The sequence below is a fragment of the Lethenteron reissneri genome, chromosome 27 (assembly GCF_015708825.2).
Source record: "Lethenteron reissneri isolate LAM-NWPU_2019-01 chromosome 27, ASM1570882v1, whole genome shotgun sequence".
In the NCBI taxonomy this organism is placed as follows: domain Eukaryota; kingdom Metazoa; phylum Chordata; class Hyperoartia; order Petromyzontiformes; family Petromyzontidae; genus Lethenteron; species Lethenteron reissneri.
The window spans coordinates 17383953-17397939 of record NC_083805.1 but is presented as its reverse complement, the minus strand read 5'-3'; the positions used below and the strand labels follow the sequence as shown (position 1 = coordinate 17397939).

Below are 13987 nucleotides of genomic sequence, written 5' to 3'. Positions count from 1 at the left end.
GGAAGGCGAGGACATGAAATGAAGGGGTCTACAAACATTACATTGGTGACATACTGAGATAGTAGCAGGCACGCGCTTATTGCCCGCGCTCCATCCAGTTACTGAGGGGTTGCGCAATCAGGGGAGGCTGAGCTCGTCGCTGCCTCGCCTCTCGTCTCTTCCTGTATTTGCAGTGGAGCTCCGCAATTTGGCAATTTTGACTATAAAAATGATTGGAATCGTACAGAAATGACATTTATAACACAGATCAGTGGAAAAATCTTAATTTTTATTTTATTATTCTCTTTTTTTTTTTATTTTCCTAAAAACTATTGTCATTGGAGTATGACAGGTGAGGCTCTGCCTCCCCTGACCGCACGTCCCTGGTGGGTTGGTAGGTTGGTAGGTTGGTGAGGAAGTGAGAGAGTTAGTGGGTACGAGATTGAGTGGGTGGCTGGCTGAGTGGTTGAGAAGATGGGTGTGCGATTTCATGGGTGAGTGAGTCGGTGAGTGAGTGGGTGAGTGGGTTTTTGTATGGGTGAGTGCTTCAGTGGGTTCATGAGTGAGTGGATGGGTTATTGAGTGAGAGGGTGGGTATTTGAGTAAGTGGTGTGCGTGAATAGGTGAATGGGTGGGTGTTTGAGTGAGTGAGTGAGTCGGAGAATGGGGTGCCACGGTGGTGAGATGGTAACTTCCTCACCTAATATACAGGAGGTTGTCGATTCGATCCCGACCCTGTCGCAAGTATATTTGATTGTGCTTGTTCTCCTCGTGGTCGTGTGGATTTTTGTTCCAGGTCCACGGAGTTTTCCCTCTGCATTGAGAATAAACTTGCATTCAGAGGATTTGGCTGCAATGCATGTGTAGTATTCTTGAATGAGACCGACACTTCGTAGAGGCCACACGCTTTTATTCCGATAACACTAGTCCTCAGGACTCACTGGGGAAAACAGTCCCACACACACAACCTAGGGAGGTACAAGCCTCCGGCTATATTCTCATTTCTCTCCTTCCCTAGCCTCCAGCTACTCTGTTACTCTCTTCCCTAGCCTACAGCTACTCAGCTACTCTCTTCCCTAGCCTACAGCTACTCAGCTACTCTCTTCCCTAGCCTACAGCTACTCAGCTACTCTCTTCCCTAGCCTACAGCCTACTCAGCTACTCTCTTCCCTAGCCTACAGCTACTCAGCTACTCTCTTCCCTAGCCTACAGCTACTCAGCTACTCTCTCCCTAGCCTACAGCTACTCAGCTACTCTCTTCCTAGCCTCCAGCTACTCTGTTACTCTCTTCCCTAGCCTACAGCTACTCGCTACTCTCTTCCCTAGCCTACAGCTACTCAGCTACTCTCTTCCCTAGCCTACAGCTACTCAGCTACTCTCTTCCCTAGCCTACAGCTACTCAGTGCTACTCTCTTCCCTAGCCTACAGCTACTCAGCTACTCTCTTCCCTAGCCTACAGCTACTCAGCTACTCTCTTCCCTAGCCTACAGCTACTCAGCTACTCTCTTCCCTAGCCTACAGCTACTCAGCTACTCTCTTCCCTAGCCTACAGCTACTCAGCTACTCTCTTCCCTAGCCTACCTACAGCTACTCAGCTACTCTCTCCCTAGCCTACAGCTACTCAGCTACTCTCTTCCCTAGCCTACAGCTACTCAGCTACTCTCTTCCCTAGCCTACAGCTACTCAGCTACTCTCTTCCCTAGCCTACAGCTACTCAGCTACTCTCTTCCCTAGCCTACAGCTACTCAGCTACTCTCTTCCCTAGCCTACAGCTACTCAGCTACTCTCTTCCCTAGCCTACAGCTACTCAGCTACTCTCTTCCCTAGCCTCCAGCTACTCGTTACTCTCTTCCCTAGCCTACAGCTACTCAGCTACTCTCTTCCCTAGCCTACAGCTACTCAGCTACTCTCCTTCCCTAGCCTACAGCTACTCAGCTACTCTCTTCCCTAGCCTACAGCTACTCAGCTACTCTCTTCCCTAGCCTACAGCTACTCAGCTACTCTCTTCCTAGCCTACAGCTACTCAGCTACTCTCTTCCCTAGCCTACAGCTACTCAGCTACTCTCGTCCCTAGCCTACAGCTACTCAGCTACTCTCTTCCCTAGCCTACAGCTACTCGCTACTCTCTTCCCTAGCCTATACAGCTACTCAGCTACTCTCTTTCCCTAGCCTACAGCTACTCAGCTACCTCCTCTTCCCTAGCCTCACGCTACTCAGCTACTCTCTTCCCTAGCCTACAGCTACTCAGGCTACTCTCTTCCCTAGCCTATACAGCTATCAGCTACTCTGCTTCCTGCCCCCTCAGCACTCTCTACCAGCATACCTCAGCTACTCTCTTCCATAGCCTACAGCTACTCAGCTACTCTCTTCCCTAGCCTACAGCTACTCAGCTACTCTCTTCCCTAGCCTACAGCTACTAGCTACTCTCTTTCCCTAGCCTACAGCTACTCAGCTACTCTCGTCCTAGCCTACAGCTACTCAGCTACGCTCTCCCTAGCCTACAGCTCTCAGCTACTCTCTTCCCTAGCCTACAGCTACTCAGCTACTCTCTTCCCTACCTACAGCTACTCAGCTACTCTCTTCCCTAGCCTACAGCTACTCAGCTACTCTCTTCCCTAGCCTACAGCTACTCAGCTACTCTCTTCCCTACCTACAGCTACTCAGCTACTCTCTTCCCTAGCCTACACTACTCAGCTACTCTCTTCCCAGCCTACAGCTACTCAGCTACTCTCTTCCCTAGCCTACAGCTACTCAGCTACTCTCTTCCCTAGCCTACAGCTACTCAGCTAGCTACTCTCTTCCCTAGCCTACAGCTACTCAGCTACTCTCTTCCCTAGCCTACAGCTACTCACTACTCTCTTCCCTAGCCTACAGCTACTCAGCCCACTCAGTTCCAGCGGGGCGGCATCCTTGAGGCTTGGGGGTCCAGGATCTCCGGCTCTCCTCCTTCAGCTTCTCCTCCGATCGACCCCTCCGCTCTCCGGGAGCCGTCTTATATATCCCCTCTCTCTGAGGGACGGGGATGTCTCGGGCCCTGGCTCTCGCCAGCCCCCTCCCCTCAGAGCCGTTCCAACCACCTCTCGTCCCTGTCAATCCGGGCCGGTCCAGACCGGTACGTACCTCTCCCCTAGCTTGTGTGACCTGTGTGACCTGTGTCAACCTTGGTGTCAACCTTGACCACCACACATGTGTAAGTGATAAGCCACTTAGTTAACCTGTCATTTGTAACAAGGTCGCTTTTGAAAAAGATCTATATAGCCCTGTGGGCCTTACCTGGTAAAATAAAAACAGTTTAGTTTTTGTTTCGTGGGCGAGTGGGTGAGTGAGTGAATGGGTGGGTTGGTGGTTGGGTGGTTGAATGGGGGTTGGTGGGTAAGTTGGTGGGTGTTCGAGTCAGTGGCTGGGTCATTGTGTGAGTGTATGGGTATTTGAGTAAGTGGTGCGAGTCAGTAGGTGAATGGGTGGGTGTTTGGGTGAGTGGCTGGTAGGTGGGTGAGTAAGTTAGTGTAGGAGGTTGAGTGGGGAAGTTAGTGTGCGAGTGGGTGGGTGAGTGAGTCAGAGAATGGGGCACCATGGTGGTGAGATGTTAACTACCTTGCATAGTATACAGGAGGTCATGGAATTGATCCCGACCCTGCCGCCTGCATATTTCGAGTTTGCATCTTCTCCCTGTGGTCACGTGGATTTTTCTCCGGGTCCTCTGGGTTTTTGCATTGAGAATAAATTTGCATTCAGAGGATTTGTATATGTGATAAGCCACTTTGTTTACCTGTAATTTGTAACAAGGTCGCTTTGAAAAAGATCTATATAGCTCTGTGGGCCTTAGCTGGTACAATGAGAAATAGTTCAGTTTTCGTTTATTGGGTGGGTGAGTGGTTGGTGGGTGATTGATTGAGTGTGTGGTTGGGTTGGTGGGTGAGTGTGTGAGTTAGAGAGTGGGTGGGTGTGTGAGTGGGGGAGTGAATAGGTGAGTGGGTGGGTGAGTGGAGTCTAGAGTGAGTGAGTGAGTGGGTTGGTGGGTGGGTCGTTGAGTTAATGAGTGGGTGTGTAGGTGGGTGCACAGGTAAGCTCTTGAGTGGCTGAGTGTGTGCTTGAGCGAGTGAGTTAGCGGTTGAGTGGGTGGCAGGGTGAGTGGGTTTGTGAGAGGGTGAGTGAGTGTGGGTGGCAAGGTGAGTGGGTGGCATAGTGAGTGGGTGAGTGAGTGTGTGGGTGGCTTTAGTAGTTTAGTGGTTGGGTGAGTCAGATAATGAGGCACCACAGAGCGAGATGCAAACCCCCTCGCGAAAGCCGACGTGTTAAACTGGTATATTGGAATTCGTAGGTTTGACCCCAACCCTGATGTCTATATTTGGAGTTTGCATCTTCTCTCGTGGTCACGTCGATTTTTCTCTGATTCCTTCGGGTTTGTTTAACACGTAGACTTTCGCGACCAATATCATCCATAATAGAGGTTTCTTTTTTGGGTTAGATCGCGTAAATATTTAAATGTGTCGTTTAAACCCACCACCACCCGACACAGCCAACTAGTAAGGATTGTCAGAACATGCCAATTTGTAACTAGTACAGCACACGGTGTGTTGGAGAGTCAAGCCTCAACATTTACAATCTGAGTACGACGTTTCGCCAGTAATTACAACTAGCTTCATCAGGCGACAGCCAGATTTGTGGAGACATTCACCTGTTTCGTTCCTTATGTAGAGGCGTAGATGTGCTGCCTGTTTTTATCATTTGCCGGTTATCATTCGCCTGTTGTCAAGTTAAAAGTAGAAATAGTTATTATTGTTGTAATCACGTTATAAGAAGAAATAATTGTTATTTCGTTAAAAGTAGAAATAATTATTGTTATCAAGTTCTAAGTGGAAATAATAATTACTGTTCTCATTCGCCTGTCGTTTCATTTGCCTGTTGTTATTTTTCGCCTATTGTTATCAAGTTAGAAGTAGAAAGTTATTATTATTGTTATCATTCGCCTGGTGTTGGTAGTGCACGTCTCTAATCCAGCACTGTGGAAGGTAGCGAGGGTTGGTGAATCACCGCACAATGATGTTGGCAAATCACCTTCCCGTGGGCGTCGAGGTGCCATAACCTGACTCGCCAGGAGAAGGCAGTAGAGCAAGTGGACTAATCGCCATCTTCACCTGTACAGGGATAGAGTGTTTCACCCTCGCACGCATGGGTTTTCTCCGGGTACTCCGGTTTCCCCCACTGGTATAAACACTCGTCATTAATTAGCGCATAATGCCTCCATAGAGGACCGCAGAGCTTGGACAATTGTTGGTACTGGCTCACCACGTGGCTTCCTTCCTGCACGGCTGTGGTTCCTCATGCCTCTGAGTCGTTCTTGTGCGCGCTATAAAACTTTTAATTATTACTATTATTCGCCAGGCGGTGGTGTTGCAAGCCTGTAATCCAGCAGTGGAAGGCAGCAAGGGTGAGTGGATCACACAGTGAATGTTGTGAAACCCCCTTTCCGTGGGCATCGAGGTGCCTCCTCCTGGCTGGCTGGCCAGGAGAAGGCAGTACAGAAAGTGGGATAATCGCCATCTTTGCCTGTACGGTTTAAAGTGCTGCCCCCCGGGTTTTCTCCAGGTGCTCCGGTTTCCCCCACTTGTGTAAGAACTCATCATTCATTCGTCGAAATGTAAAAAAACAATTCAGGACCCGACTGTGACTCAGTGTGGATTTCCTGGACTAAGTCTATTTTATTATTATAAAGAATTAAAGGGGCTGTTTGATGACACGACTAGAGAGCTGGCTTGCACTGCAGGGAACTTAATATTCAACTTGGATTCCGCAACCCTCAATGGCCATTTTAAGTTAAATTTGTGCATGTAAGACTCGCACAAACAACCATACCCAGAAACCCATAGACTCCAACAGAGACCCATACATTCCTACAGACACTCAGACTCACACAGCGACCCCATACAGAGACCGATAGACATGCACAGAGACCCAGAGCCTCACACAGAGATCCATATTCTCAAAGGCCCAAAAACTCACACAGAAATCCATAGATTCGCACAGAGGTCAATAGAATTTGAATTTGAATATTTATTTATACTGGAGGAATCTGATAAGCTATAACGATCTGTTTTCACAGACGTCCAATCGGGTGGGTCAGAAAATAACAACAAAAATACAATACAAAAACATCACAGGAAAGGTAAACAAATTGTTTCGAAATATACAAATTAAACTGAACTCTTTTTATCTTACCATAGACTCATACAAACATGTTGGACTCGCACAGAGACCTTAACCACTAAACATCGAACAATTAAAACCCTCTAAACTTCTAAACCCCTAACTATCTAAATCCATAACCATCTAAACCGCTAACCCTCTCAACCCCTTTACTGTTACAACCCTAATCTTTAAACCCCCTCGCCCTCTAAAAGCTTAACCTCTAAACCCCCAAAACTCTAACCATCTCAACCCCTAACCCTCTAAATTCCTATACCCCTAACCCTCAACCCCTTTACCCTTAAAACCCTAACCCACCAAAACCCTCACTCTCTAACCCCTTATTCTTTTAACCCTAACCGTCTAAGCCATTAAAAAACCAAACCCTCTGAATCCCTAACCCTCTAAACCTTGAAACCCTAACCTTCTAAAACCCTAAATCCCTAACATTCTAAATACCAACCAATCTAAACCACAACCCTCTAAAGAACTAACCCTCTAGACCCCTAACCCTCTGAACTCATAACCTCCTAAATCCTCAACCTCTAAAACCCTAACCCTCAAAACCCTAACATTCTAAAACCCTAAATCTGTAACCTAATTTTCGATTTAAAGCTTTCGTGACTGCAGGGATTCATCTTCTAACCTAATCCCAACACATTTAAACCTCTACCCTCTAAAGAACGAACCCTCTAGACGCCTAACCCTTAAAACACCTATGCCCCTAAAATGCTAACCCTCTAAACACATAATCCACTACACCCGGAACCCTCTAAACCCATAAAGGTTTTTTTTTGTTAGATTATGTAAATATAAACGTGTCGTTAAACCAACCACCACCCGAAACAGCCAATTAGTAAAATTTGTCACATCAACAAAAAGTGCCATTTAGTGTTGGAGACTAACCCAAAAAAAAACTTTATTATGGACAATATTAGTTGTGAAAGTCTCGGTGTTAAACCCTCAACTCTCAAGCCACTAAACACCTAACACTGTAAATCACTAACCCTTGAAACCCCGATACCTCTAAACCCCTAAACACATACCCTTATAACCTCAACTACTAACCATCTAAACCATTCAACATCCAACAACCTCTAAACACGTAACTCTCTAAACTTTAAAGCGATTTGAAGCGTGTTTTATTTTGGGGGGGGGGGCAGAGCTTTGTGACGTCATATTTAAAGGGGGGGGGGGTCTGACTTTTCGTGACGCCGCGTGACGAGGGGGGGTGGGGGTCAAAATCGTCCAAAATCGCGTGACGTCATTTATGGACGGCCCCTCGTTCGCTCGAGTGACCTGGGAAGTGAGCTCACTCCCTGACACCACACTGCGTGTCCCCGTTTTAAATTCAAGTGGTGAATGAAGAAAAAAACAAGTAGACTGTTTTATCAAACAGTCTGAAGTGTTAATAGACTGATATTATTTTTGAACACTTCAGACTTTTTTAATAAACATTGTCAACTTTAGAATATCATTGGTGAGCAGCTATGAGCTAAATTGGATAATGATTCACACTTGGTAATAACGTGTGCCTCTTATTACTGGCCATTGAAATGAATAAACATAACTTAATCAAATACATGTTATGTAATAAGTTAGAAAAGTAAAAAAGTTTCGTCCCGCGGGACTGCCGGCTGAAGACCACCACATTCCCTATCAGTCATTAAAGGTTGTGATCATACTTCACCACGCTGGTCATGTTAGTCGTGCCCAGGAATCCAACTCATGTGGCCAGGTTCAGACAACAGTGCGCTAACCACTACGCCCACTGCTCCACCCATTTCTAACCGTTGAGGTAATAAGTAATATTTAAAAGTACTTTTTTAAAAACACGCTTTAATGAAATGTACCGTATTCGTAATGGCAGAACTCCACGACTCCAGGACGTGGCCCCGAAGCTTGCCATCACGTCAGGGGCCGTGCTGATTTACAGCCAACATCAGTTGAGCGTGGACAATGAGACCCAAGCCGAAACATAACATATAAAAAATTATGTTTACAAATATATATTTTTTATCTTTTTTATGATAGAATATAGTATTGTCATCAGTATGACATAAATATACCAAGTTTTGCAGTCGATACCACATTGGGAAGTGGGTTAAAATTCAGTTACAAGATTTTAGGATACGACAACAACAACAGACAGAGTGAGTTAAATAAAAGCGTGTAATAATACAAAGACATCACGTTTCTAAGCATCTAATGAACAGCGGTGTTCGGGCGGCAAGAAGCAGTTCATGGGAACGCTGCGAGTCGCAAGAGGTCCTTTCCCCGAGCCCTGCGCGATGAACGAATGAAATGGACAGCGCCTTCACTCAAGACGCTTGACGGAGCTCACGACACGATGACGCCATAAAAATGATGGCTCTGATCCTTGAGGTTTGCAGGACGGCTCCTGGTTCGTCATCCCCATATCTTCGGCAGTCGCAGGCTGGAGGTGCTGATGGAGCCGAGGGAGCCGACGGAGCCGAGGAGAGGAGGCCGTGATGGCGGGAAGGAGGCTGTGATACTCACTCATCTTACACTGACTCACTCACACAACATACACTGACTCAGTCATACATCTTACACTCACACAACCACTGACCCATTCACTGATCATACACAATTCACTCATCATACACTCACTCATCATACGTTGACTCACTCATTATACACTCACTCACACTCTCACTGACTCACTCACTCATCTTACACTGACTCAGTCACTCAACATACACTGACTCAGTCATACATCTTACACTCACTCACACAACCACTGACCCATTCACTCATCATACACAATTCACTCATCATACACTCACTCATCATACGTTGACTCACTCATCATACACTCACTCACACTCTCACTGACTCACTCACACATCATACACTAACTCATCATATGCTGACTCACACATCATACACAAGGAGTGTCATGCTGCAGCTATGGCTACAAGTTCGGTCGTACATGTTATGTATATCGTTTATTGTTAAATTAAGAATCACAGTTCCTATGGTTACTGTTACATTGTTTTTATAGCTTTATTTTGGTGATTAGAAAACATATGGTTAATCTAAATTGTCTTATGGTTGTTTGTTGTTTGACTTGCATCACACTGTGATTTGTGCCCACAGGGTTGTAATACGTTTTTTTTGGAAGATTTGCTGGTTTATCGAGGATGTTTCTTTTCTCTGTTCATATTTTGTTTGTTGCGGTTGCACCCGACTTAAGAGCCGCATGGCTCACAGGGCTATACCAAAGAAATGAAAAATTAAATGATAAGTGGTGAATGTTAAGGCTTTAAAATGCAGTAACACGTTTCATTTGCTTCTGTGGAGCCAGTAGTTGTATCATCAGCTGCGTCTAGGGATACTTTTACATCGTTAATAGGCACGTTAAATCGTGCAATCGTCCGAAGATGAAAACTCGGGCAACAATATTAAACTCGAGTCAAGAAGAACTGCTTGAAGCAAGATGTAAATTAGGTCGCACAATCCGAGAACATCTAACGGTAACGACACTGTCTGATCCCAAACTATTTTATTGCACAAACGTGGCGATTGGATCTTAAGAATATAATCATTCGACTATCAGCCTCGGTTCGTGCATCTACAACATATTTATCAACATTATTCAATGAAAATCTGATATATTAGACAACAAACCGACTAAACAAACAATTCATGAAATCATCAACATCAGGCCACCTTCAATCAAATAACTAATTACAATGCGTACGGCAAATACATTGATCAAGCTGTCATAGATTTATACCACAAGGCATTCGATGATATGTCCTGTATACACCATCCGTAGTTAGCGAGTCTTAAACAACGAGGAATGTAAATAATCTGTGACTGAATAACACGAGCAGTGAAGGTAACGCCGCATCACCATCGTGGTAACGAATTCAGAGAGAATATCAACCCTAAACAATTTACACATTTACATTGCGCTGATTACATTGTCCTGGTTTTCATATAACAAAAGTAGATTTTACATTTTATCAAAGATTTTATCGAGCAGTGCAAAGCTAGGAACAAATTGACGACAGTTTACGAGAACATGTGAACACAAACGGTACCAAAATTGAGTACGTTGATGAATCTTCTTGGTTCTTTCGGTAAAGTCACGTAGAAGGGAAGTAATAAAATAATAAAAATTAAACATAATAAAATTATTCTCACGACGTTTCGGCCACAACGCAAGCAGCCGTCCTCAGGTGAAAACCAGGTCCGTCGAGGCGACAGTCTGAATGAAACAGCACACGAGCTTGGAGCATATATATAAGCTGGGCGCCTTGACAAAGGAATTTGCATATCAAGAGGAAGAGCTGCAGCAGCAACTGCAGCTCCCTTTGATGCTGTTAATCCTGCATAATGCACATGCATATGTAGTACTAATCACATTCCTGCATTTCCCATAAATATGCTAAATTCCTCTTGATATGCAAATTCCTTTGTCAAGGCGCCCAGCTTATATATATGCTCCAAGCTCGTGTGCTGTTTCATTCAGACTCTGTCGCCTCGACGGACCTGGTTTTCACCTGAGGACGGCTGCTTGCGTTGTGGCCGAAACGTCGTGAGAATAATTTTATTATGTTTTATTTTGATTATTTTATTACTTCCCTTCTACGTGACTTTACCGAAAGAACCAAGAAGATGAATCCCTGCAGTCACGAAAGCTTTAAATCAATATTACGTTGATGAATTTAACCATTATGGTCAAACAATCTCATTTGTATGAAAGACGGGAACGACAAATGCTACAATTATCTACAGATGTTATACAATGTTTGGTTCTTTCGGTAAAGTCACGTAGGTAGAAATACAAATTTATTTAATTTAAAATTGTATTTTATTTCTACCTACGTGACTTTACCGAAAGAACCAAAGAGTATGGATTCCTGCAGTCACGAAAACTTAAAATTAAGATTATACAATGTTGTTTGGTCTATAAAAGAATTTCTGAAAATGAGACGAGCCATTAAAGTGCCTTCAATGAAAAGAACTTGCACAGATTGCGCCCCTTTTAATTTACAGATGCCATTCACATATTTATATCTAAACCACGAGCGGTCAAAGATGACCCGTCGAGATGACGAGATGAACCCAAAGCATCCGGAGGCCGCGACGCGACGGCTGCAAGGAAAGCGCGGAACGGAATCAACTCGGGGGAGGCGTTTGCCCCCCAGTGTGGAATCACAGAGCGACAGCCGCCGTCGAATGTGAAACTCCAGTCCGCAGTTGAAGACGATGCGGATGTTCCCTCGCAGCGAGAGGCACGCGCAGTCGCGGGGCGCGTGCACGTGGACGCGACCGCGTTCTCTTCTGCTGCTGCTTCGTTCGTGTGGCTGCTGATGCAGGTGCACAGCAGACGACTGAAGTCAAATCCAGGTGGGCAAGCCCAGATCACCGCGTGAGAAGAAGCAGTGGTAGTGAGTGTATCGCTGCGACGTCTCCGTCGTGTTTGTGGACCGGGCATTGCGTCGTTACACGTTGCACGGTCTGTTCTGGATGGCCACAGTCGCAGGCTCCTGGAGAGTTTCTAATTTAACATTTGTGCATCAGGGTGTCCGCATCTACTGCCGTGGTTTGTGCAGTTGATGCGGTTGAGGGTGGACCGTGAGCAGCTTCGTGGAAGACCAAACCCAGCGATCTCTGCATTGAGTCTTTCACAACAAGCTGTTTCACGCATTGGTTTTTTTCCGGTAAAGACACGTATGTAGAAATAAAATAAAATGTAAATTAAAAAAATTTAAATGAATCACGACGTTTTGAACGCAACACAAGCGCTCATCATCAGGTGGAAATGGGGTGAAACATATAGCGAGGGAACACACAGGGGGACACCACGTACATGGCACACAGAGAACGGCAAACTACACATAAGCAAATGCAACAAGAAGATGGGAGACGAGAAACTCAACAGACCTTGGAACCATCACGTGATGCAAACCAGTCGGCCAACAACACAGTTAGACACTCACCTGGTTGACCACGTATTTCAAAAGACTGCTAAATCTCTCGTGTTCATCATCTGGGCTGAACATGCCAACGTGAAAACAGAGGACAGGGACTCGTGAACAGACACGAGGTACATACACAGAGAAGACACACAGGGAAAGATATACTTCTGGGCAGCCCCGAGGGACAACCAGAGCAACAGCGCACCAAGAGACATCCACACATGCAGAGGCACACACAGCGAGCTGTTTGTTTGAATGACGGCGTTCACTCGAGTGAATTCGTGACCAGTGGACACAACTCGAAGCCCCCCCCCCCCCCCCACGTGCACGAGAGACGCCGCCTTGGAGTGACACCGCCGCCGCTGCTGCCGCTGCTGCTGCCGAGCCGAGCTCACTTTGTCCCCGAGGAGGCTCTGGAGTTGCTGATGAAGCGGGAGAGCTGCCCCACGCCCTCCAGGAGGCCCTCTCCGGTGCGGGCGCAGCAGCCCTGCACCAGCCACTCGCGCCCGTGCCGCGTCTTCACCGCCTTCACCGCCTCCGCCACCTCCGCTGTGGCCGCTGCCCGCGGGAGGTCCTGCTTGTTGGCGAGGAGCACGAAGGGCACCCGCGTCATCTCGGGGCTGTCCAGGATGGCGTCCAGCTCCGCGGGAGCCTCCGGGAAGCGCTCCCGGTCCGCGCTGTCCAGCACGAAGAGGAGCCCGTCCGTGTTCTGGAAGTAGTGCCTCCAGAGAGCGCGGATCTTCTGCTGGCCGCCCACGTCCCACACGGTGAAGGTGACGTTCCTGATGGGCTGCACGGTCTCCACGTTGAAGCCGATGGTCGGGATGGTCACCACGGATTCGTCGAGCTTGAGCTTGTACAGGATGCTGGTTTTCCCGGCCGCGTCCAAACCCAGCAGCAGCACGCGCGCTTGCTGAGTGAACATTCCGCCCAGCAGCGACGCCACTCGCGACGCAAGGAGACCCATTGTCACCGCTCGGCTCGGGCTGCGCCTCGGGTCGTCGTGCCGACAACTCCCCCCGGGCGAGCTCACGCGGGCACCTGCACGCGACGCGCTCCCAGCAGCAGCAGCAGCCCCTCGGCACCACGTGCAGGATGACCACGACGAAGACGGATCTCGTGCCGAGCTCGCGTCGGGGATGTCCCAATCGTCCCTTGCGATGACTGCCGCCGTCTGACTCGTCACTGCCGCGTTTATATCGGCGGCGGTGGAGGCGGTGGAGGCGAGAGACGGCGGTGACATGGCCCCTGGTGAGCTGGAGGTTCGTTCGTAGGCGCCACTGCCACGTGACGGCCCTTCCCGGCGCTCACCACGGGGACACGCGGCGACTTGTGTATCACGCGGCGCCTCCTCCTCCTCCTGGCGCCGCCCGCGCGGAGCCCCCAGGGCGGCGGTGGCGGTGACGGAGCCCCCAGGGCGCGGGGGGGGGGGCGACCCGCAGCTGCCCCCCCCCCTCACCCCTCTCGCGTCGCTCGGCCTCGCCCGCGATCACCACGCGTGGCCACGTACGGTGCGGAAGAAGTTCAACTTACACACACAGATACATACATACAACATACATACAACATACACACACAGTTACATACACAGTTACATATACAGATACATACACAGATACATACACAGTTACATACACAGTTACTCACACAGTTAGACACACAAATACATACATACAACATACATACACGGGTACATAGATCTAATCACAGTTCCATACACACATACATGCATAGATACATACATACACAGATACATACACAGTTACATACTACACGTGTTTTGGGTTAAATCGCGTAAATACAAATGTGTCGTTAAACCCGCCACCACCCGACACAGCCAACGAGGAAGGGGTTTGTCACGTAAA

At 47.5% G+C, this 13987-nt stretch overlaps 1 protein-coding gene across 1 annotated transcript; it reads right to left on the bottom strand.

The window, feature by feature from the left end:
* Window positions 1–12507: 12507 nt before the first annotated feature.
* LOC133348232 (uncharacterized) lies at window positions 12508–13117 on the bottom strand. Its single transcript, XM_061560950.1, has one exon. It carries the CDS (start codon window positions 13087–13089, stop codon window positions 12514–12516), a length of 576 nt encoding a protein of 191 aa, XP_061416934.1. The 5' UTR covers window positions 13090–13117; the 3' UTR covers window positions 12508–12513.
* Window positions 13118–13987: the final 870 nt, after the last annotated feature.